Genomic DNA, 24617 nt, shown 5'->3' with positions numbered 1-24617 from the left:
AACTTAGCTGTTAAAAAAAAAATGCAGCTGCCACGTATGAGCCAGCCCTCTGTTGTCCCCCATCTTGGACATAGATATCTTTTCAGACCTGGAAGTTGGCTGGTCAGGAAATTAATTAGCAAGGCAGTGAGGGAGATTTAAAAAAGGGTGGTAAGTGGAGGCTGGGCTCACCTCCACAACAATGAGAGTGAAATATATACAGTGTTGTATCTGCCAGTGATAAATCTTTGTTCTGTACCTGTGAGCTGAAGCAAAGACATGTGAGCTGTCAGTATTGGAAATAGAAGTGTCTGAAGACTGTCATTGACCCTGGACTAGCAGAGGAGGAATTTAAGGATTTTTAGGACTTGAAATTAGGTTGAAAGAGAGCTCCCAGACAGCAGCAGCATGCATCTACCTCTGACGTTGGCTGTATATGTTTCTCACTCCAAATCACAGCAGGCTCGTAAAGAAGACTGTGTTGCTTCCATTTTAAAGATGAAGTTATTAAAGCTCCCCAAAGTAGAGAGTGGAACCTTGGTTTTTTAACTCCTGTGTTCAGAGAAAAGAGGCTGGGGAGAGGAGAGGATTCATTACTGGATACCTACTTTATATGCCAGGCTCTATGCTTGATGCTTTAGCTATATTATTTTATATGTAATCCTCACAGTACCCCATTAGACAGGTTCCGATAGCCCCTCTTTATTCTTCAGTAAACTGAGTTTCAGAGAGGTGAACAAACTTGTCTGTAACTACACAGACTAGGCAGAAACAGGATTTAGACTCACGCTTGTCTAATTCTGAAGTGTATCATTTAAGGATACCAAGAATGATGTCTGCTTTAAAAGTGAACTTCCTGTCAACCATTCAGTTACTACAAGAACTGAGTTTTATGCTTGGAGCCCTCACCTTTTGAGGCAACCAACCCTGCCCAAGGATTTTCTAGATTCCTAATGTCAATTTTTTTTGAAGCAAGTATATTATAGCAAAGCTTGCTCTCACATGATGCCATTAGCCTATACTCTGTTGTTAACATTCCCCCCTCCAAATCACCCTCCACAGCGGCCATCACAAGGATTTTTCAAAAAAGCCAACCTGACCATGTCCCTCCCCTGCATTCCATCTTATCCTCCAGCTCCTCTGCTGAAGTCTGTACTCTTAGCCCGGCATTCAAGGCTCTCTGTGATCTGCCCCCACTTGGCCTCCCCAGCCTCATATCTTACTACTCTTCGCACACACATGCTTCAGCCAGATTGAACCGCTAGAAAATTCCCACAAAGAGCACTCCATGCTTACTTTCAACTTAAAGCTTTCCTGTGCACTGTCTGCTCAAACTTGAACACCCTTCTCCTGCCTGCATAAATCCTTTTCATTCTTGAAGACTCAGTTCAGAAGTTGTCTTTTCCAGAAAGCTTTGCTGGACACCAGAGCCTTTCTATAATTGCAAATCAGGGGTTCCTTCCCTGTGCCCCCATATTAAGTGTTCCATAAACAGTGATGGTAATAGTATTAGTAGTAGTTATTCTTAATGAGGCTGGTTCTGTTCAAATGATGCTTTTTATAGTTAGAAAGTGCTAAATAACTTTATCCTCTTGTTGAATCACCTGACTGGGGAATGAACTGCAGGAGAACTCTACTGACTGCCTTTATAGGGAGGAACCAGTGGGGTCAAAACTCTGATTAATTAAAAAAAACAAAAAACCTATTCTCTTCATCCTACAAATTAGGCTCCAACTTACATTGGAAATAAAAAATATTTTATTTAAAAATGGGAATATTCTTTCTGTCCCTCCTCTTGAATTTACCAAAGCCTTCAGATGCATCATCCTGGTGCGATATTTGTAACTGTGGGATTATTAATAATGCTACCACTTTTGTTTAGCATATCGAATGGATGCAGTGTGTGTAGTGTATACCAAGTGCCTTGGGGGCCCAAAAGTATCTGCTGCCTATGAGGTAGCCTGGAATAATGGAAAGACTATGTGCTTTGGGCCCAGAAAGACCTGTATTTTAATCTTGGCTTCATCAGTTAACTACCTTATGCTTTTGGGCGAATAAGTTCTCCTTTTGTGCCTTGACTTCTGTGGGCAGGCTTCTGACTTTCTTTACTTATGTTTCCTTCCAGCAATCAGAGAAGATGGCATGCCTGGAGGCCGGAATAAGAGCATTGGACCAGTCCAGGTGAGTTCTAGGCCTCACTCTTTGTGATCCATCCTGGAAGCCCAGGACTCCAGCTGCTCCTATAGCTGCTCACATTGATCCTCTCCTCTGCTCCTGGAGGGAGCCATCTTTGCTTTCATTTCTGTAAACTGCTTTCAGAGCCTGGATATGAAAGTCTTTGAAAATCTTAAATTCATAAGATAATGATTAAAGCTCTTCTTGTGATCCCTCAATCCTTCTTAAGGATTTCACAGGAAGTGAACTCAATTCTGGTTCTAAACCATCCAGATCATTTTTTATGTCAATCACTTAAGGTTGTAGATAACAGCCTGGCAGAAATCAGCAAGACTACTTCATTGTTCGATGTCTCTAAAGATATAATCAGCAGAAAGTTTCATTGCCTTATTTGTAGAGTAGGAATGACAACACCCATTCAGTCCCACAGACATTTACTAAGTACTTACTCTGTGCCAGCCCCCTGTGCTGTGAACTCTAGTGGGAGAGAGAAAGATGTAAACAAACAGCAGAGTACAGTGAGCGGTAACAGAGGATGCCCAGGGAGTACAGAAGGGACAGGCTTCTTTTCCATTTAGCCGGGAGGCATGGTTGGGGACTGAAGATACTCAGGGAAGCCTTCCTAGAGAAGGTAAAGTTTGAACTGAGTTTTGAAGGAAAAGGAGTTGTTAACTATGTTGGGAAGGGATGGGAGCCAAACATCTTTTATTCCTGCTAGACAGAATAGACTGTAAAAAGACCAGAAGATGAATCTTTAAGGAGTGATGAAGAGTTCACTCAGACAGGCTGGAGCACTGGGCACATGTAGTGGAGTAGCAGGAGTTAAGGCAGATTCCTTGAGTTTGGAATCATATCTCTGAAGAGTGACCTTCAGCCGTCTTTGATTATAGCTCCTCAGGTAAAGCCTTTGTGGGGCCAGCCTACACCACTTGTTCTTCCTTGCCAGCAGAAGAAGAACTTCATCAGGATAGAGTTGGATCTGTTTATGACCCATCAAGTGAATCTCTCTGCACACTAGTTGGCAGGGACCATGCCTCAGGAATTATTGATGTGGACCAAGAGGCAACCACTAAAAGGTTTTAAGTAGAAAGAGGGACATGGTCAGATTTGCGTTTTAGGAAGATCATTCTAGCAATAGAAATAGTTGTGAGGAACTGGGTAAGGGTGAAACTCAGAGCAGAGAAAAAGCAGTTGGAAGGGTTTTGCAGAAGTTCTCATCAACCCAGAGATGAGAAATGCCCTGCTCCTTCCATCCAGCAGTAGCTTGGAAGGGCTGAGCAACTCTACATGTGACTGAATAAAGACGGACAGCTTTTCCAATTCAATATGCAGTGCAAGCTATTTAAGACCAATCACTCAACTGGTGCAACAGTTAAACATTTCTTGTTTTCCCTCCAAGTCTTATGTGCTGGCTGGCTTCCAGTTCTAAATGCCTCCTTTATTTATGATTGGAGCAGCTCAAGGTTCCCTCACAGGCTGCTGGAGCAAAGAATTATGCAGGTTTGAGTCAGACAGACTTGGGAGAAAATGTCCTCCCAGGCTTTCCATAGGAACAAGAAATAAAAATTCATCTGGCTCTTCCTCCTTAGCACTCACTCTTGTTCTGTGTGCTGACTTTAGCCAGTTAGGCCTCAACTTTTACTTTATAAAAGAAGTATTTATTCACTCCCTGTGGTATAGTAGCTAGAGCACTGGATTGAATACTCGGATATTTTGACCTCTTCCTCAAACTCCTGCCCAGACATGGGCACGCATTGTGGTCCTGAGCACATCAGTTCACTTGTCTGAGCTGCAGTTTCTTCTTATTTATTCAGTAGGCTTAAGAATGTCTTTCTTACTAAGAAAATCCATGTCAGGTTTCATCATCAGTACTTAATAAGTGAACGTTTCTTCGTTTATCCAACGTGCGTTTATTGAGTACTTAGTTTTTTCTAGGTGCTACCATAGCCTTAGGTCTTGTAGAGGATATTTTTATGAGACATATTCATAAGTGATTTAAAAATAACAACAGTGATGATGAAGATATCATTGTCAACCATGCATAATTGTTGCTGTGCGCTAGGTTCTTTTCTAAACATGTGATAATACATTAACTAATTTAGTCCTCACAGCAATTTGATGAGATAGATAATATTATGCACTGTCCAGATAAAGGAACTTAGGTTCAAATAGTTAAGTGACTTGCCCAAGGATTTACAACAAGAAAGTGTCAGAGTCTAGATTATACCAAAGGTGGTCTGACTCTAGAATTCATACTCTTAACCACTATGCTATTCTGCCTCTCTCAGAATACGCAGAATTATGAATGGATAGAAAAGGACCTAAAATTCTGTCTAGGTAGGGTAGATAGAAGGATTCACAAAGAAGCTGGCATTTGAATTGGATCTTAAAGGGCAGGTAGGAGTTTGTTATTGAAGAGTGGTGTTTCAGGGGTAGGAAAGAATAGACTCAAGGACAAGGAGAAGTGTTGAAGAACCTAGAGGCTTTGTGGCTTGCGAGAGGAATAAATGGGCAGGAGAAGGCCATGGTGAGCCACGTGCAGGGAGGTGAGCAGCCAAGCTGTCCTAAGACTAGTGAGAGACCTGGAGTATGGGAGTGCAGGGAAGGGAATCCTGCTTTCTCTCTGCAGAGTTCTGGGAATCCCTCTGAAGTTTAAATAAATTCTCAGTAGTAAGGAAGGAGCAGAGCACTAACACGTATCAATTCTTTGTCAAAGATATCAGAGGAAGAGATCGAAAGGATCATGTCTGGTCAGGAATTTGAGGAAGAGGCCAATCACTGGAGCAACCATGGTGACAGTGACCACAGTTCCCCTGGGAACAGGGCTTCAGAGAGCAACCAACCCTCACCAGGCTCCACACTGTCCTCCAGGTGAGCTTCGGGACAAATGCAGCATTATCTAGGGATCAGCCAAGGAGTGGACCCACAAGGATCCTCTGGGCTGAGTATTCTTGCCAGTCTGTCTCTGCCATTGTACTTTTGTTCCCTCACTCTTTGGGGGTAGTGGCTAGGATGGTGCAAAGCAGCATTTCACAGCCCGTTTGTTGCTAAAGACCATGAAAATGTCAACAGTCTCTTCTGCAGACTGATGAAGTTCTATAGCTGCTATCCGTGCCCACACGTTCTTCACCTAACAGAATAACCCTTTAAATGTAGCTCTTTTCTCTCATTTACTTTATCACTGAAATAAAACAAACTACATTGACGATATTGAATTGTTATAATTTCTCTACCTCAGCAAGAGGAAAATTTTTCACTTTATAAATTTTAAGAAACAGTGAAAACTTTTTAAGCTAGTCAAATTTGCTGCTGTCATTCAATACCAATTTGGAGACTCTTCATTCAAGAATGCTATCTTAGGGGCCAGCCCAGTGGCGCAGCAGTTAAGTGCGCATGTTCTGCTTCTCGGCTGCCTGGGGTTTGCCAGCTTGGATCCCGGGTGCAGACATGGCACCGCTTGGCAAAAGCCATGCTGTGGTAGGCGTCCCACGTATAAAGTGGAGGAAGATGGGCATGGATGTTAGCTCAGGGCCAAGCTTCCTCAGCAAAAAGAGGAGGATTGGCAGCAGTTAGCTCAGGGCTAATCTTCCTCAAAAAAAAAGCAGAATGGTATCTTAGGTTAGTAGTTAGTTGTTAGGTGTGAAATATTGCTGTCAGCCACCAGGGAAGCTTTCCTTTTCCCAGAAATATTTCTTATAGGGCAAGGATTGACAAACTTTTCTATAAAGGCCACATAGTAAATATTTTAGGCTTTGCAGGCTATATGGTCTGGGTGTCACCTGCTCAACTCTGCCATTATAGAGTGCAAAAGCAGCCAGAGACAATATGTAAATGAATGAGTGTGGCTATGTTCAAGTAAAACTTCATTTTTTAATGGCCATGGGCCATAGTTTGCTGACCCCTGTTACAGGAGATGCTTCTGGGTAAAACTAGAGGATTTTTTTTTTTAACTAGTTGACAGAATGGTTAGATTTCTCCAGGAAAAGGAGGAAAATAAGAATCTGTGTTTCTCTTGGTATTTCATTGTAACTGTTATTCATTCAGTTGTTCCTTAGTTCATTCCTTCCTTTGAATGTTCAGGGAGTTGTTACCACATGCCAGCTTCCTTGCTAGGTACCGGATTTGTTTTGTGGCCTAGCAAGGCACTTAGCCTGTCTGTGCTTTATTTTTCGTAGCAGTTAAAAATACAAACACTCACCTCTGTCATCATAGTCTGTGAGTATCCGTTAACTCTCCAAATGTGGCACCTGTACTAAAAATTCATTCAACTAATATTTATTCAGTACCTCCTCTGCCAGGTCCTGGGTGTCCAGTGGTGAGCCACACCTACACACACCCGCCCAGAGTCCCAGTCTGGTGGGGGAGACATGCATGGAACCATTAATTATGTCCCTGACTTGATGAAGACAGACTGCATGGGCAAAGAACACCTGAGCCACCTTCTGGCTCATTTCCTGTGAGTAGGCGGTAGACCTGCCATGGTTCTGCTTGACATGAGACTTTTCTCTTCAGTAGGTCTGTGGAACTAAACGGATTCATGGCATTCAGGGAGCAGTACATGGGCATGTCTGTGCCTCCACACTATCAATACATACCGCACCTTTTTAGCTATTCTTCCCACTCGCCGCTTCTGCCCCCACAAGCTCGCAGCCTGGATCCCCAGTCATACAGTCTGATTCACCAGCTGGTGTCAGCCGAGGACCTGGAACCATTGGGCACGCCCATGTTGATCGAAGATGGGTGAGTGAGCCCTGCCCTATTTAGCTCTTGCAGCTTCAAAATGTTCCCTACCCGTGCCACCTTCATCCTTGGCTTCAGAATGAGTCAGGGGGATAATGGATGAAATCTGTGCTTCTCTTTGAAGTCAGTGGCCCCTTATTTTTCTGTTGAGCATTTTTTCTCATAGCATTGGGGCTATTTACCAATCCATATGAAATTGGGATTAAGGGCTTTTGTTTTTGCCTGGGCCTAGGTAAGCCGGGCTCTGGGATGGGTCTGAGTGCTTCTGTGCCAGAGATGAGCTGTAATTTTGGGGATAATCATGCATCAAGTCTAGGCTCTTTTACAGGGCACTCAGGGTGCTAACTGACTGGCCTGTCCACATTCTAGCCAACACACCTATGGGTAGCCTGGTGCTATGTGCTCTGTGTGCAGGCCTGAGCAGGCAGGAGTACTTGTTCAGTCCTCTCTAAGCTCTACCTGGGGAGGTAATAGTTCAGTCTTTAGGCCCACCCACTCCTTTGGCCTGGAGCATAGGCTGTTTGAGTGTTATCAAGCTTAGACCTCCCAAAAGGTATCCTGAGATTTCTTAAGCTAGTCTCTAATTTCAGAAGAGGAAATTCAAGTATCTACCTACAAGAAAGCCACACAAAACTTTTTAAAATCTGAGCATGGGGGGTGTAGGGGAGAGTCATGCCAAGGGGCCTTGAGAGAAAGAAAACTGGGACCCCATTTCATCAGCCCAGAGATGAGAAATGCCCTGCTCCTTCCATCCAGTAGTAGCTTGGAAGGGCTGAGCAACTCTAGTTCCTGAACTCTCACCACCAGGGGGTGCAGTGAGAGCAGGAAAAGCTTCTGAACGTGTTCTGTTCTCTTTCAGCCTTCTGGCCCCAAGGCTCACTTTTGTGCCAGTCCTTGTATTGGGTGGACACCAGATCCACCCTAAAGGAGCTCTCATTGCCAAAACTAGTGCAGGAGTGACTGGGAATTTTCTCTAATACATGGGACATTAGTGGACATCAACATTAAAAGTCATACTCCTTGAGGGGCTGGCCTGGTGGCGCAGCAGTTAAGTTCTCACGTTCCGCTTTTCGGCGGCCCGGGGTTCACCAGTTCAGATCCCGGGTACGGACATGGCACCGCTTAGCACGCCATACTGTGGTAGGCATCCCACGTATAAAGTAGAGGAAGATGGGCACGGATGTTAGCTCAGGGCCAAGCTTCCTCAGCAAAAAGAGGAGGACTGGCAGTAGTTAGCTCAGGGCTAATCTTCCTCAAAAAAAAAAGTCATTCTCCTTGATAATGGCTTGAATTTCTAAGCTTTCTCCTCAGCTACCTTTTCTCGCCAGACCCGCCTCTCCAGCCCTGAGCTTACTGCTGGCCCCAGTCTCTTTATCATTAGACTGAATTGGATGGAGCTGCAGATCTGTGGGCAAGGGCAAGGAGCCCACTGCTAGACCCTTTGTGCCTTTAGGAGTACTCTCTCCCTGTGCCCCCATCCTCACCCTCTGGCCACTGGAAGTGACCTTTTTGCATCTCTACCCTCAGATATGCTGTGACCCAGGCAGAGCTGTTTGCCCTGCTTTGCCGCCTTGCTGATGAGCTGCTTTTTAGGCAGATTGCCTGGATCAAGAAACTGCCTTTTTTCTGTGAGCTCTCAATCAAGGATTACACGTGCCTCCTGAGCTCTACATGGCAGGAATTAATCCTGCTGTCCTCCCTCACCGTTTACAGCAAGCAGATCTTTGGGGAGCTGGCTGATGTCACCGCCAAGTACTCACCCTCTGATGAAGAACTACACAGGTGAGAGCTGCTGGCTGGGGAGGAAGTCCCAAGCAACCAAACCACTGTCATTCCTGCAAGGTGGCAGTGTTGCCTGGCACTCCAAGGGATGGGCATTAAAGCCACACAGGGCTGGATTTGAATCCTCACTCTGCCACTGACTAGCTTTGTAACCTTTGTCAAGTCTCTGATCCTCAGGTTCTGAATTTTTGAAATAGGGTAATAACAACACTTCCTCAAAAAGGTAGTTGTGAGGAATAAATTATATTGTGCAGCAAAATTTAGCAGAGTGCTAAATTGTTTTTATCACATCTGGATTACTAAGGTAAGATAATGTGTCTGGGAAAAACAAAAACCTAAACTTTGTCTACAAGGTGAGGGCTCTGAGCTGTAGATTACAGTCTCAGAAGGAGACCTAGGAGCCACTGTGGTACCTACTGTGTGCCAGGCACTGGGCTAGGTGTTTTATATTATTGTCTTTTTTCCTCACAGCCTCCAGCATTATAGGTGTTATTATGCCTGTTTTATAGATGAGGAAACTGAAATTCAGAGAGACCTGCCCTTGAGGGTTTTGGGTTTGAATCCAGAGCCTGGATTCGAACCTATGCCTGCCCGACTGCAAAGCTTAGGCTCTTTCACTGCGTCTGAGATGCAGTGACATGGTAAGAGCATAGGTGTAAGAGACTGAGCTCTTCTCCTCAACATTTTCTGGCATAAAGCCTCATCTCATCTGGCCAGGATCGTTCTGACCTCCCTGTCTAGAGCAGGTCTTTTACTCACTCACTTTGGCGACCTGGAGCACGTGATAACATCCCAAAATCAGGACAAATGATCTGTTGATAGAACTTCCCTGGTTTATTAATTTATCCATGTGAAAAAGAAAGCTTAAATCACAGTTAAATAGACATTTCGGTAGTTCACCTTTATTGGACAGTTTAAAATAATGAAAGTCATGGGCTTTCAGAGCACCAAGAAAGAGGAAGGAAAAAGTGCCCCCATTGATGAAAGCTGGAGAAGGTAGGATACCAGCCCTCATACTTCTCTACACAGGACTGGGGTGTGTGTCCTTCTGCCACCCAATCACCATGGCTTAAAGTCAAGCTGAATCTTAGGCTGAGAGCAAAGCTCCAGGACCCTCCAGAGCCCTTTGCACAGCTGAGGGAGGGAGGAGTCTGGGTGCTGACTCTCTCCCCTGCTTTTCTAAATTTCCTTTTTAGTGATGCTTTCTGGCTTCAGAGTGATCCATAAGTGACAGAGTTGTGAACCCAGCTGACACTTGGTCCTGTAAACAAAGCTATGTGATTTTGCAGATGACCTAACCCCTTATCTTGAGCCTCTAATTCATTGTTACCATCAATTTACTGTCTCCTGTGCTGTAGATCTCTGGGCCGACTGAGTGTTTGGATAGCAGTCAGCCTGGTGTAGTGTTGTCAGGATTTGCAGAGCTGGCCCAGCAAGCATGGCCTCCTTATTTGCCTAGAATCCAGCAGTGCAGCCTGAGGCTGCCTACAAAGTCCACCTGTGGGCTTCACTCTCTGTAGAATGATGGTTTTCCCAGGCCCTATACAGGTAGGAAGAACTCACTGGCCATGCAGGGCTCCCTGTAGCTTTGAGCTTCATAAGGTACCCCATCCCGCTTTATCCAATCCCTTGAGCCCCAAGCACAAGGCAGGAGCCAGACACAGCTGAATTAGTGAAGGAATTTTTATTTCCTACAAAGGCTCCTTACCAAAGAGAACATAGAACTGTACTGTTCAATTTACTAGGTGCTAACCTCAGATGGCTTTTTAAATTTAAATAAAATTAAAAATTCAGTTTTCATTTGTGCTAGTCACATTTCAAGTGCTCAGGATCCACATGTGGCTAGAGGCTACTGTATTAGTGCAGATATAGAACGTTTCCATCATCACAGAAAGTTCTGTTAACAATGCTGATTCTAGAACACATCTTGCTGCTGAGCTCTCAAGTGGGTTCTGACCATAGAAATAGATTTGCTGTTAGGAGTCTCACTCTACTGTGGAATGCTTCAAGGGAAGAATGTGAGTTAAACTTCAACATGCTATTCTGATTCCATGCCCATTTACTGAGCACCTATTGTGTGTGTCGGGGGGAGGGGTGTTGGAATCACAGATGATGCAGACATGGTTTCTGACTCTGAGCAGAGAGCCCCCATTCTTGGTTTAGGGAATTGGGAGACAAATAGAAGCAGATATAATCTACAATCCAAGGTGATATTGGTGGAGATTGAGGGGCGTATGAGGGATTGTGCAAGCACAGACTAGGGAGTGAGTACCTCTACTTGCATAATTAAGGAATGCTTGCCAGAAGGAAAGACATTTGAGCTGCATCTTGAAGTGAGATTTTTCTAGGCAGATTGTAGAGAACAACAGGAAGCCAGGAGAATAACACAAAGTCCTAGATGTTGGAGATCCTGGTTGGTTGGCTTGTGCAGAGAACCAAAAGAAATCCTGTGGATTAAGGTCTAGAGAGAAGGTATCTGAGAGAGAAATGAGGGGAGAAATGACTGGAGAGAAAGGTACAGAAAAGACAGGTCCTGAAGGTGCTCAAAAGCCAGTCTAAAGAATTTGGATTTTATTGTGTAAATAGTACTGTCATAGGACATTTTTCAGTGGAGCAATTACATGGTCAGGTTGCATTTTAGAAACATCCCTGTGACTGTAAAACTCAGGATGGATTGGCGTGGACAGGCTAGAGGACGGTGGCTGGGTAGGAGGCTGTTCTGTAGCCCAGGTAAAAGAAAACGAGGCCTGGATGATGTAGCAGTGACTATGGGAATAGAAGGGCGGCACAGAGTTAAGAAACGGCAAGGAGGCAAAGTCAGTGGGACTGCAGTGAGCGGAGAAGTTAGAGATGCTGCCAGGCAGGTGGGCACCATTCTCTTAGCCAAGATAGTGGAGCCTGGAAGAACAGGCTGAGATGAACCACTCTGAATTTTATTTGGGGTCTGTTGAGTCTGAGATACATGTGAAACTGCCCAGGAGGTCAGGGGAAGTGGAAGTATGAGAACGTCTGGAATCAGGTTCATCACTGTAAAGCAGTCCTCACTCTGCTAGAAACCCAGGGTGTGGAGTCTATAATTGGCCGTAGCTCTTTCCTACCTTGCCTGCTCCTGCGTTACTCCCACTCCCCCAAAATGCCTTTACTTTTTCACAACTCTTGAGTGCAAGTGAGTTCCTGCTGTCATGAAAAGGCTTTTCCCAGATGATACATGATCACCTCCTTTTCTTTTCTCAAATATTGAATCAAATTTATGGTGCCCATTTTCCTTAATCAGGCTGTTATCAGACAGTGAGCCGGGTGAATTTGATTTAAAGCAGATTGTAGCACCAGTCAGTGACTGCTCCTCGCCCTAATCAAGACTCCTTCACTCAGGAGAAGCTGCTTTGCACTGGATGGGCTTTAATGGGCACTTCTATCTCATGAGCACTGGCTCCATTTCTGCCGGATCTCTGAAAAGTTGCCTCCCAGCTTCCCTGCTCAGCCCCTAGCTATAAAGTTCAGGAAACACATATGATATTTTTTTTCTACTGTGATCATGGGAGCGAGGATGCTGCTGCTAATTATATTACTAATGTAATGATAATAGCTAACAATTATAGACTGTTTATTGTGCCAAGTTCCATCTTAAGTGCTTTACAAACATTATTTGTTTAGTCCTCACTACCACCCTAAGAGACTGCACTAGCATTATCCCTGTCCTACAGATGAGGAGCATGAAGTTCAGAGAGGTGAAAACTCAAGACTACAAAGCTAGAGAGAGATGGAGTTGAGATTATTGCCTAGATCTGTTGTGCTCCAAAGCCCAGGCTCTTTACCATTACTCTATACTAGATTCTTTAGCCTTCTCAGAAGTTTGATTTTCTGGAATGTGTCCTGGAGCTGCAGTCTTACTTTTCATCTTGGAGTCTGTTTGTGGGTGCTGAGGTGGCAGATCTCTAAAGTTGTGGTTGATGACGGCTCCTGGGAGTAGGTGCACTGAGATGAATGAAAAAGAGACAGCTGGGCCTCTCAGCCCCCTTAATGGGACATAACTTATATAGTGTCAGCTTCAATTGCTGACTGAATGGTCCAGTGGTTTGGGGGATCCTGGCAGCAATGTTTTCCTTGTCCTAGCATGCTTGTGTAATGGGAACCCAGAAGAAGAATGGGTGTGTTTGTCCAACTTTCTGGCTTTGAATGCTGATAATTTGTAGACAGGGAATACAGGGGCGTTAGAACTGTGGAGTGGGCAGATGTGGAGGAGGCACGGCGGCAGGAGAAAGCAGGCCCATGGAACAGAGAACAATTTGTTTATCAAGGGGTGGGATGTGGGGTGTGGAGGAAAGCTTTGCAGTCAGGCTGTGGAGACTGAGTGGGGGCTGCTCGGCTGGCCTCCAGCCACCCACCACTGCCAGGGGTCCAGGATGGTTGCCTGTCCTGGGAAATTTGGAAAAGAGGGTATGTGTTCTTCCCAAGCGAAAGGGCAGATCTGGGGCATATGCTCAGGTCAGGCACTTGGGAGCTTCTTTGTGTCCCTCCAGTCAGGACTCAGCCAGGAATAGGTTTGACACTGCTGGCTAGGGGTCTGGCTGTTAGCCACACACCTGCAGGTTCTGCAGTGCCAGAGTAAGCAGTTGGGGCAAGAGGTTGCTGATTAAGGGGGAGAGCGTTATCTTTGCTTGCTACACTGCTCAGCCACCAGACAGATGCTGACACTGCTGCTCCGCTTGCATCCTCCTTTTTCATGTCCTACCCCATCCCATTTCCTTGTACCCTCCAAGCAGATACTGGATGGAATTTGCAGTAAAGCCCTTTTTCTAACAAAGTACTGTGATGGGAATTGATCTTCACTCCCAGGTGCACTGCCTCCTGCAAGTCTCGGCATCATGGAGGCACTGCAGCAAACCCAGCACCAACTCTGGGTTGGGCTCTGGGCTGAGTTGCTGGGGAACACAGAGCTCCTGAGGTCCCCTGTGGTAGCATATGGTAGCCTTTCCCAGTTGCCAGTTAAGAGCAAGACAGGCAGGGAGTGGACAGTGTAGTACTGAGAAAACGGTAGGCTTGGAATTAGAAAAATTAGGTTTAAACCTGGACTCTACCAACACTTTTTTACTATGTAACCTCTTTTGCTGCTTCCTCATCCCTAATGTGGGGGTGATATTATCCTACAGGGTATCAGGAGGGTAAGATGTAAGAATGCAATAGGGGTACAGTAAATAACCTCTCTGAGCCTTTGTTTCCACCTGTGAACAAAGGATTATAATATCCATTTTGCAGATTTATTGGGAGTATCCAGTGAAATAACGTATGTAGAATATTTAACAAAGTGCCTGGCAAGTAGCAAACACTCAACAAATGGTAGATAAGGTTATTATAGTTGTTATTCAATGTAAATTTGTTTATTAGCCAGTCTGGGAGAGTATTAATAAAGTTGTAAAAGCCCCTGGGCCAGGCACAGAGAAAAACGGAGTCAGCCATTGTAGTAGTTCAAGTCAGCTGACTGGAAGAAGCCTCAGCTCAGACCTACTGGGAGCCAAGCGTTGAGGCAGAGGGTCAGAGCTCCACATCCCAAGGACCTACTGCTGCAGCTCCCCCTGGTGCTTGAGAAGTGCAGGTGCCTCTGGTCCCACTAGAGCCAGGGTTTCCCCAGGGAAGAGAAAGTGTCCTGCTTGCCCAGGAAGTCAATCCCTTGCAAAGCTTTCAAAGTCACTGTAGAAAGCAGCAGAGCCCAGACATCAGGAGTACATCCGCAGGTGTTCTGGACCCTACCCGGATGGGGCCTTCTTGCCTGGCATGGGGCTGCAATACCCAGATCTGAACATGTCACCAAGAAGTAGCCCTGGGGCTGAGCATCTTCACTCTGTTGACTGAGCTGCATCCTCAGCCTGTCTGGAACTCTCCTTGGCCCACAATCCAGCTCACTCCTAGAATGGTGGAGGCCAGGTCTGACCCCAGCTTCCCCATTAAACCTTTCCCTCCTTGGTTTGGTGGTATGTTCATCTCTGGTATGAGATATTCTCCACTATGACTCAGAGTATTAGTCCCCTAGGCTAGGGCTCCTTTGCTTAAAACTTTTTCCCTAAGGAGCTTACTCCTTATCCTAAGAAGGAGCATGGCCAGCATTGAGTCTTCTCTGCTAGGAGGTGCTGCCTTAGATACTGGGAAAAGCAAGCCCTTGGGGAGTTAATCCAAATTTCAAGTTCTAGCTCTGCTACCCGATAGCTGTGTATCTTTGAACTTCAGTTTCTCATCTGTACAGTGGTGATGATAATCTCATCTAGCCCATAGGGCTGAGAAAATTCAATGAGATAATGCACATGACTTGCCTAGCACAGTCTGGCATGGCATAAAGACTCAGTTAATGTTTCCCTCCCTCCCTAGCTGACATCAGGGATGCCAACAAAAATTTTCACTGTGCATAACCTCAGCCCTGCTGGGAACAGTGAACCTAAATAAATACTATCAGCACTGTTTTCTGCATTGTGGCGGAGGCTCACACAGAGTCACCATGACATCTACCATTGATACTGGAGGCTGCATCTCAACAGGATCTCAATAATGTCTTATTTTTCCACGTTTACCTCCCACACCTCCTTTGGCCTGTGTTACCCCAAGCAGGCAAGCATTATTATTTTATAGAGGAGGACCTCAAAGCTTAGAGGTGTCATACAGCCTTTCCAAGGTCTCATAGCTTTTATGTGATGAAGCTGGATTTGAACTTGGATCTGATGCACTCCACTTGAGCTTAGGAATGGCCATTTGTATGAGCTGCCTTGGCTTCTAGACAGGCCATGGATTCACCTGTCCTTCACAAATGGTTCTGTATTTCATTTCCCCAAAGCTCAGCCTCTTTCCTATCTTAGGTGCCTTAAGGAGCTATAAAAGACCTCTGTCTTCCCTTCCCTGACCTCCACTGGTGTCAGAGCCCACTATTAACACCTGTGTCTGTTCCCCAGATTTAGTGATGAAGGGATGGAAGTGATAGAGCGGCTCATCTACCTGTATCACAAATTCCATCAGCTAAAGGTCAGCAATGAGGAGTATGCTTGCATGAAAGCAATTAACTTCTTAAATCAAGGTGAGTGGCTGAGGGGTGAGAAGGGACCTTTTTTTTTTTGTCAGTGAGCATTTGCCCTCATGTTTCACCCCTCTCCCCCTTTACCCTCAGGACTGTCACACAGAATCTGTCACACCAAGTGGGTACCATCTTGGAAGGCCTATGCTCCCCTCATTATCATTCTGCCCCTCTGTATTGCAGGGCATGCTTTGGGTTTTTTCTTCCAACCTAAATGCAAAACAATAAACAAACACATAAGTGCAGAGAACAGATTGGTGGTTACAAGAGGGGCAGGGGGTGGAGGGAGGGCAGAATGGGTAAAGGAGGTCATTTGTACAATGATAGATGGAAACTAGACTTTAGGTGGTGAACACAATGTAATGTGTACAGAGGTCAAATTATAATGATGTGTATCTGAAATATATATAATGTTATAAACCAGTGTTACCTCAATTTTAAAAAAAACCTAAATGCCACAGTCTCTATAACTCATAGAGGAAGGAAGAGGATTTGCTTTGTTTAGTCAGTTTTAATGCATTTAAACACAGACACCAAGGACAGTACGTGCGTCATTTAAAATGTGTACCAAGTTTACCAGTGGCTGAAGAAGAGCAGAGTGACTGATGAAACTGTTGGAGATAAGGCCTCTGTGACAGGCTGGCAGTGGTTCTGACGGCCCCTTCAGGGCACAGTGGGGGTGCGCAAAAACTTACACACGCATGTCAAACATGGCTTTTAATTACAAGAGTGCTGCATGTGATTTATGTGTATTACTTGCAAAGTGGCACTTGGTAGCTGCTGGTGACCAGAGTATGAAGGAGAATTTGTATTCTCTTTTTTCCAAAGTAGCATGAGTGCTCTATTCTCAGAGTAGAACTGGCTGTTTTGCTGCCTGTGACATTAAAGTGCTCTGTTCCTGTATTCAATGTCCTGGTCCAGAGACTCTCAATCCCTCCTCTTTGCCTGCTCCTCCCCCCTCACTGGCCAAACCTCCTCCTCCTGCTTCTGCACCATTCGCGCACTTATCTGGTGTTCTCTGTGCCTGCCCTAGGCCAGGCCCTGTGTTGAGCATTAAAGACATTGAAATAAATTAGATCCCAGGTCCCTGGCCTCAAAAAGTATACACTCTTTTTTTTAAGATTTTGTTTTTTTCCTTTTTCTCCCCAAAGCCCCCCAGTACATAGTTGTGTATTTTTAGTTGTGAGTCCTTCTAGTTGTGGCATGTGGGACGCCGCCTCAGCATGGCCTGATGAGTGGTGCCATCCATGTCTGTGCCCAGGATTCTAACCAGCAAAACCCTGGGCAGCCCTGGGCCGCCGAAGCAGAGCACGTGAACTTAACCACTTGGCCACGGGGCCGGCCCCAAGAAGTATACATTCTGATGGCACTTGACACATTACACGAGCCTCAGATGAGGGGAGATCAGTAGCTACAACTCGGAGGAGGATAAATCTAAGCTGGGCCTCAAAGGATGGGTGAGATTTATATATAAAAAGTATATATATAAAATATTTATATTCTATATATAAAAAAGGGATGTGTGTAAGTAGTCCCCCCCTTATCTGCAGAGGATACATTGCAAGACCCCCAGTGGATGGCTGAAACCACGAATAGTATTGAACCCTACATATATGATGTTTTTTCTATGCATACACACCTATTCTGAAGTTTAATTTACAAATTAGGCACAGTAAGAGAATAACAACAGTAGCATAATCCATAGAACAATTACAACAATGTATTGTAATAAAAATTACTGTAGACCTTAGCAACCTCAGCGTATGATTTTTTTTTCTTTCCTTATCAAGTTGATAACTTTCACTTTCTCACTTAAAGGAAGCACTTTAGGGCTTGTCTTTGGCGTATCTGAATTACCAGCATCACTACTCTTGCACTTTGGGGCCATTATTAAGTAAAATAAGGGTTAGTTAAACACAAGCACTGTGATACCGTGACAGTCAATCTGATAACCAAGATGACTGCTAAGTGACTAACAGGCAGGTTGCATATACAGTGTTGTTACGCTGGACAAAGAGAAGATTCATGCCCCAGGCAAGATGGAGCAGGGAGGGCACAAAATTTCATCATGCTACTCAGAACGACATGCAACTTAAAATTTAAGAATTGTTTATTCCTGGAATTTCCGTTTAATATTTTTGGACCACTGCAGAAACTGAAACTGTGGAAAGTGAAACCACAGATAAGAGGCGGACTGCTGTATATATATAAATATATATATATATATATATATATATACACACATTTACATTATGCATACATACACACTAATATATAATATATGTATTAAATATCTATATATATGAGACAGAGAGAAATCTATATAGGAAAAAACTAGAATGACAGCCCAGGTAGAATAGTATGAGCAGAAGCACACAGACCATGTGTGAGTATATGTACAAGCATGAATGTGTAGGTATCAGAAGATTTCTGATTGGCTCCAGCAAAGGGTAAATTTAAAGACAATATGTAGGATAAATTGGGACTGGTAGATTATTCAGTCAGTTTTCAGCATCCACTGGTGCTTGTTTTGTGCTAAGCCCTGTGCTTGGAGCTGGGTATGAAGTTGAGAAGGATGCAGCGTACCTGGCAAGGGGCTCAGTCTACTGATCGTCCATTATAATTTTTTCCTTCTTTATCTGCTTTCTCTTCCCTTATCCAGAGCTTTGTTCCTCTGTGTCAGAAAGAGATATGGTCCCCTGTTGTGACATGTTTAATAATTTTTAATAGAAAAACGCACGTTTTCAAGGAGCTGGTGTTTGTTCCACATTAGAAAGCCCCTCCCATTTCCTGTGTGGTTTTTTTCACAGATATCAGGGGTCTGACCAGTGCCTCACAGCTGGAACAGTTGAACAAGCGATATTGGTACATTTGCCAGGATTTCACTGAATATAAATACACACATCAGCCAAACCGCTTTCCTGACCTCATGATGTGCTTACCTGAGATTCGATATATTGCAGGTAACATTCTGGGTGCTGGGCTTCCACCCCCCCTTGCTTCTCTTAGCTTATGAAGGGAACACGGCAAGCAGTGTTTTCCAGATGCTCCTTCCAGGCCCCTCACCAACTGCATAAAAGAGGTGCTACCCTTGCCCTCAGAAAAGTTATGTTGTAACGAGAAGTTTGTGTTTGCTTTGTAGGGAAGAGAATCTAACATTTCCTCAGCACCTGTGATGTGCAGGGTACTTCGTGGCCTTATATCATTTAATCTCAGAACAATCCCTGCAAGGCTGATGGTTGGCGATATGATGGTCATTCTGTGGAGGGGAAAACAGGCCCAGACTTTCTGAGATTAACTTCATTTTCTGAATTGTGTACTTTAAAAGTGTGGATTGTAGGCTATGTGAATTATATCTCAATTTAATTAACTTCGTTTCATACACTTGCCTATAGGTTTTCAGGGATCATTCATTTAAAGTAATATCTTTAAAATAATTCTCAAAGATCCTGTATTTGCAGAGGAATTTTTGTTGTTGTTTTGTCGTCTCCCCTCCTCCTGAGTGTCTTGACACATAAATAGGTCCATTTCAATATAAAATCCTGGCTGTTGTCGTCACTGTCGCTTTGCTTCATTTTGTAAAGATTCTTGTTTATGGTTTTTCAGCTCATACTGAGGGGCAGATCAGAAACGTGACCTCTAGGCTGAGGTTGTTTCTGTCAAATTCAGCAGTACAATTTTGGAGGAAAAACTTTTTAATCTAACAAAGGAATTGTTTTCTACTCTTTGGGCCCAGAGTAAGTCTAGCAGATGTGAACTGGACCTAAACTATTGGAATTTTAGGGATGTTTTAATAGTTTATGTCTCAGCATTTTCAAAACTATGTTCTACCAAATGAAATATTAATCAGGTGCCCTCTGAAATAAAAGGAAGTCAGAAATTATACCCCATTCTCCCCACAGAGCTGGTTCTCAACCTTGGTAGCACTTTGAATCACCTGGGAAGCTTTAAAAAAAATATCCATGCTTGGGTTGTACCTCCAGAGATTCTGATCTAATTGGTATGGAGGGGGGCCTGGGTGTCAGTATTTTTAAATATTCTGCAGGTGACTCTAAGGTGCTGTCAGGGAGAAGAGCCACGGCCTCAGGTATTTACAGAGTCTGTTAGCACACCAAATCTTCTGAGAAGTCCTCCAGTAAAGAAACCTGTATACCTTTTTTAACCCTGAATTTCTCAGATTTATTTGCCCATGTGACCCACCCCCTTTTTTCCTCAGTGCTTTCATTAACGTGTTACACTATTCTGAAGAGCAGTGTTTATAGAATACTAGTTAGAAAATCCACCAGGAAAAAAAAAGAAAACAGGCTATAAGTTTCTTGTGGTATTTTAGCTCTAGGAGGGCATCTAGGAATCATTGTTCAGTTTCAGATTTCTTCATCTGTAAAATGAGGATTAAAAAGTAATATCTATCACACGGAAATACTCTGAGAACTAAATGAGGTAATGTATTTAAAGACCTCGCACAGAGGAAGTATGCCTTGGGTACTAGCAACGATTATTGTTTGCACCGTTCCTGCACTCCCTAGGGCACCACAAAGGGGCTGGGTATTAGCACATTAGCCCAGTCTGTTTGACCTTTGTGATATTCCTGGTACTTTCCTTGCCCCAGTCACTCAAAAAGGCAACATTCTCCCTTCACCAGCCCAAGAGGAGGCAGAGAAGTCCACTAGCAGCCACTGTTAACTCTTTTTTTCCTACCTTGTTCCCAGGAAAGATGGTGAACGTACCACTGGAGCAGCTACCCCTCCTCTTTAAGGTGGTGCTGCACTCCTGCAAGACAAGTGTGGGCAAGGAATGACCTGTTGCCAGCACCCCTCCTCGGGCCAACCACAACGCCCAGGGTGGGCAGGACAGGCTCCACAAGAAGGAGCCAGAGAGACCAAGATGGAGGCTGTGGAGCAGTGTTTCCAGTTGCCTCCATAGCAAGAAGAGTTTTTATTTGTTCGTCTGTTTTTTTAACCTCATTTTTCTATATATTTATTTCACGACAGAGTTGAATGTATGGCCTTCAACATGATGCACATGCTTTTGTGTGAATGCAGCCGATGCATTTCCTTGCAGTTTACAGAATGTGAAGATGTTTAATGTTACAGTATTGTCATTGTTTAGAGATAGTTCTTTTGTATTTTGAGGGAGAGGGTGGGATGGGGCTGAGATGACTATTTCCATAATGTTGACAAAGACGACTACCTCAGTGGAAAGGGGGGGTGTGGCCATCCCTACTTTTTCCACGTGTTCTCAGCAGACTCATCCATTTGTCTGTCAGAGAGCAAACTGCCTTTTTCTAGCCACAGAATTGCCAGGTAAAAGAGCACACCATAAAAGGGCAGAGTGGTGTTCGGAGGTTTACTAAGCAAAGTGGGTGAGACATTGGGAACAGGACAGGAGATGAAGATTTAGCATCTCTTTTCTTTGGAAAGCAGGAAAGTTGAGACTGGGGCACAGGCACAGTGACCAAATCTAAGTTGGGTGTCCTCTTTCCAAACACATCCCCAAGGAGAAGGGTTTTTGTTCTCACGCCATGCTCTGCCCCCCTCCCCCCCCACAACCCCGATCTGAACCACCACTATCAGTTTCTGCCACCATCAACTTTTCATCCAGGCAAAATCCTGGCAGTAAGCTTGAGACTTGCCTACCAGCTCCCTTGGAGCTCACAGCTACCTAGTTTCCTTACCTGGATCTACCAAGGCCTACCTTCCTCAGACTCCACTCTCCCTTATAAATTTGACTTCTGTTGACCCTTTGACAAAACAACTGAACAAAATGTCACGCCCTGAATCCTGGTGCTCACTACTGATTTATACTCCTTTCTCCTTGCTTTCTTCAAAGGGTAATGGGACAGAGACCAGACTGCTGAAAGAATAAATACTCTTCCTTTGGAGTTCCCTGTTCCTCCCATCACCCCATCCCATCCTACCCCTAGGACTAAATCCAAAACATGCAGTCTCTTTTTCAAACAGTGGGAAGAACATTCACCTGTCTGCTGCCCAGAATTTTTGTCCCTACATTGTGCTTCACATTCTCCTTATCTCTCCAAAATGAGACCAGATTTTCTCAGAACAGAAAGCCCAAGGCCTAGAGCGGCCCAGCTGCCCCTTAGAGTATCAGTGGCCTGGCTGACCAAGGCCTGGAGGGCTGGAGTCCAAAGCACCTGGAAGGGAAAGGGGGCTTTAAACTACCTCATGTTCCTAAGGGCCTGGCTGCCCCCTCTGCAGATGTGGCCTGGACCTTGTTCTTTCACTACCTGCCCTACCTCGTCCCTGTAAGTGTTCTTACCCTCTTGGCTTTGGCCAGTGGCCACACCTTGGAACTCTTTCGGGTGCTTTTCCCTTCTCTGCCTTACTAAAGCAATGGTCCCTGCCTATACCCAGGCACCTCCCACAGCCACTGCAGCAGACAGACCTCTTAGCTGGGTGCATCCCTCGGTAGGCAAGGGGGCGCCTACAGCACCTGGTTTTTTTGCCTGTTTAGTCAAAGGCCATTTGCTCTCTTCCCAACTCGGCCTAGCAAACGTACCCAGTGGGCCACCACATCGGGTGCATACCGGGTAGTCTGTGTCGAATTGTAATTTTTTTCTTTCCACTGAATTGTTACGGGTACCAGCAGAGTGATGACTCTGTCCCTTAATGGATCTAAAACTCAGAGCATTGCTCCTCAATGTCGTTTCCCCACCTGCTCTGAGAAGGAAAGGAAAGAAAGAGACATGTTGCTCAGGAAAAGCTCCAACCGGAATGTTTCTCACTTGTCAATGAGAAGATTTGTGTGTATGTGTATCTGTTTATTTCTAAGTTCACAATATTTTTGTTTCCCTGAATTTTTATTTAACCAAGTAGATCACATTCTTTGGCTACAGGTCAGACTCCAAACTGCTTCCCTCAAGACAGGGGAGGAGGCCCCTCTGCGAGACCCTTCCCCACGACGGCTCCTATGTGTAGCATCTTTCTTTGCTTAGACCTCCATCTGTCAAATTATTATTTTTTGAAATCGCTTTCTCTTAAATTAAGCATTTTACCAGTTGTGTTAGGTATCAAAGGAAATTGCTCTTTGATGAGGCAAGAACACATCTCTCCAATAATACAGCATTAAACAGAGCAAGTTGTTAATTTGTGGAGTGGGGGAAAGGTTTTGCAAGTTGCCATTGTACAAATCCATTTTTACAAATGTTTGCAGCCGATTCCACAGAACAAAGAGCCCATTCATTGCTGAGAGCCCTGCAGAATCTCTGAGCCAAGTGGCCGTGTGTTCCGAGCCGGAGCCTGACCTGTGGACTGCCTTTAATGTCTTCTGCACCCAGTCCTTTTATGACGTGGGCTTTTTTAAACAGGGTAAAGTGAATGTGTTGCATTGCAAACTCAGGTATTATGAGGAGAAGGTAGGAGTGTAGCTAGCAGCGTGGAGACATTAGGTCAACCACTAGATGTATTTGTGCATTCGGTTTGAAGGACACAGAGAAAGGTTGGAGGGGGAGGTTTGGTGCTTGTTTTTTGCCTTTCTTCCCATAGCGTTTGGTTAACAGGTAGCCTTTTTGCTAGTGGAAGAAGAAAAGTTGTTCATGTTGTCTCTAATTCCCCTCTCTCCCCTCCTCTCTCTGATCCCCTGCCACCAACAGCACTCTCTTTGAGTGACAATTTTTCCACCATAAACATGACCCTGAAAGCTGTGTGGAAAAGGAGAATCCCGCCTCCTTGCACTGCAGTGAAACATACAAGCTTTCCCTTCCTTTCCTTTTCAGTGTTTTCTTGACCCAAGACAAAAGTCTGGAATCTTAGAACTTCACCTGCAACTCATGCTCTCTGGCTCCTTTGTAGACTTTTGGAGTCTTTCACAAGAGTTGGTGGTCTTGTCCTTAGTCTGGAGAAAGTCCCTAGAACCTGTCTCAAAGCACTCCACCTGGCTCAGAGGACACCCAGCCCCCGTGCCCAGCCCCCGAGTGAGGTGGGTGAACCTCCAGGGATAGAAGGCAGCAGGCACGAACTTCCCTCTCCAGTTCCCCGGAACCAGAGGGGAGAGAGGGACTCTAGGGGTCTCCATGGCATCACTGACAGTCACTCACTCCACACCGACCTGCCCCTCACTTGCCACCCCTTCTCAGGGAAGTGAGTACCTGCCATGGCCAATATGTCATCAGGTCCTTAAAACCCTAGGCTCTCTGAGCTAGCTGCTTTGCTCTACTACCCATTTCCTACCTTTGTTTGTTTGTTCTGGATTTCCTGGGGAATGGGATAGATGGAGACGGACAGATAAACCCAGCGTGGGCAGCATCTAAGCCATGTCCAAGGTTGGCCAAAGGAAAGGGACCCTGGCCTCCCAGCAGGGCAGGGAGTTGAGCACTGGTTCCAAGTCTTTAGCTCTGGGCCCCTGGTCTATGTCTTTTTCCCCTGTTGCTTTTTAAAATTTTGCTACTATTTTAAGAAATCCAGTCTTTCAGACCAGCCCTTTTATTAAACTTTAAATTTTTCTTTATTGATTTTTTTAAAGTAAAAAACAAAAAAACAAAACCAAAAAAAGAAAAAAAACTAACAAAAAAACCACTAATCTTACTTTCCCCAACTTGATCCGCCAGAGTCCCCTGCACTCCCCCTGCCTTTGCAGTTGATCGTTTCTCCCTTTTCCTCGGCTTGAAGCATCTTTGTCCAGTGTCTGTGAAATGAAGTTTTATCTGTGTCTCAGGATGAGAAACGGCAATCATTCCACCAGGTGCTGGAAACTGGTTAGCCTTGAGGCAAGGGTTTCTAGGGCCACAGCTCAGGGATGTGTATTTAATTACAGGGTCCCCAGAAACCCCTCTCTTGGCTGCCACATGCGGCTTCTTTTCTGGGCTTGGGAGCCAGACCTGGACTGGTTCCTCAGAGGTAGGAGCCCCAGAGAACATGCTGAGTCTGGGAGT

General features: G+C 44.9%; 1 protein-coding gene across 7 annotated transcripts in view; it reads left to right on the top strand.

Moving 5' to 3' along the window:
* The window catches only part of NR6A1 (nuclear receptor subfamily 6 group A member 1), a 215044-nt gene extending 190786 nt beyond the window's left edge, over window positions 1-24258 (top strand). For 4 of the 7 annotated variants that reach the window (XM_070596444.1, XM_070596442.1, XM_008528388.2 and 1 more), the window contains 7 exons: window positions 2105-2160; window positions 4871-5025; window positions 6667-6894; window positions 8422-8676; window positions 15612-15733; window positions 18541-18693; window positions 20440-24258. In XM_070596444.1, coding sequence (XP_070452545.1) covers window positions 2105-2160; window positions 4871-5025; window positions 6667-6894; window positions 8422-8676; window positions 15612-15733; window positions 18541-18693; window positions 20440-20528 — 1058 coding nt within the window. In that variant the 3' untranslated portion in view covers window positions 20529-24258. The remainder of the gene's footprint in view (window positions 1-2104; window positions 2161-4870; window positions 5026-6666; window positions 6895-8421; window positions 8677-15611; window positions 15734-18540; window positions 18694-20439) is intronic. The other 3 variants (XM_070596445.1, XM_070596443.1, XM_070596446.1) reach the window with 1 other exon arrangement.
* The last annotated feature ends 359 nt before the right edge of the window (window positions 24259-24617 follow it).

Source organism: Equus przewalskii, chromosome 26, assembly GCF_037783145.1.
Source record: "Equus przewalskii isolate Varuska chromosome 26, EquPr2, whole genome shotgun sequence".
NCBI classification, from domain to species: Eukaryota; Metazoa; Chordata; class Mammalia; order Perissodactyla; family Equidae; genus Equus; species Equus przewalskii.
Note: the sequence above shows the minus strand (reverse complement) of the source record. Positions and strands in the feature narration are given on the sequence as shown.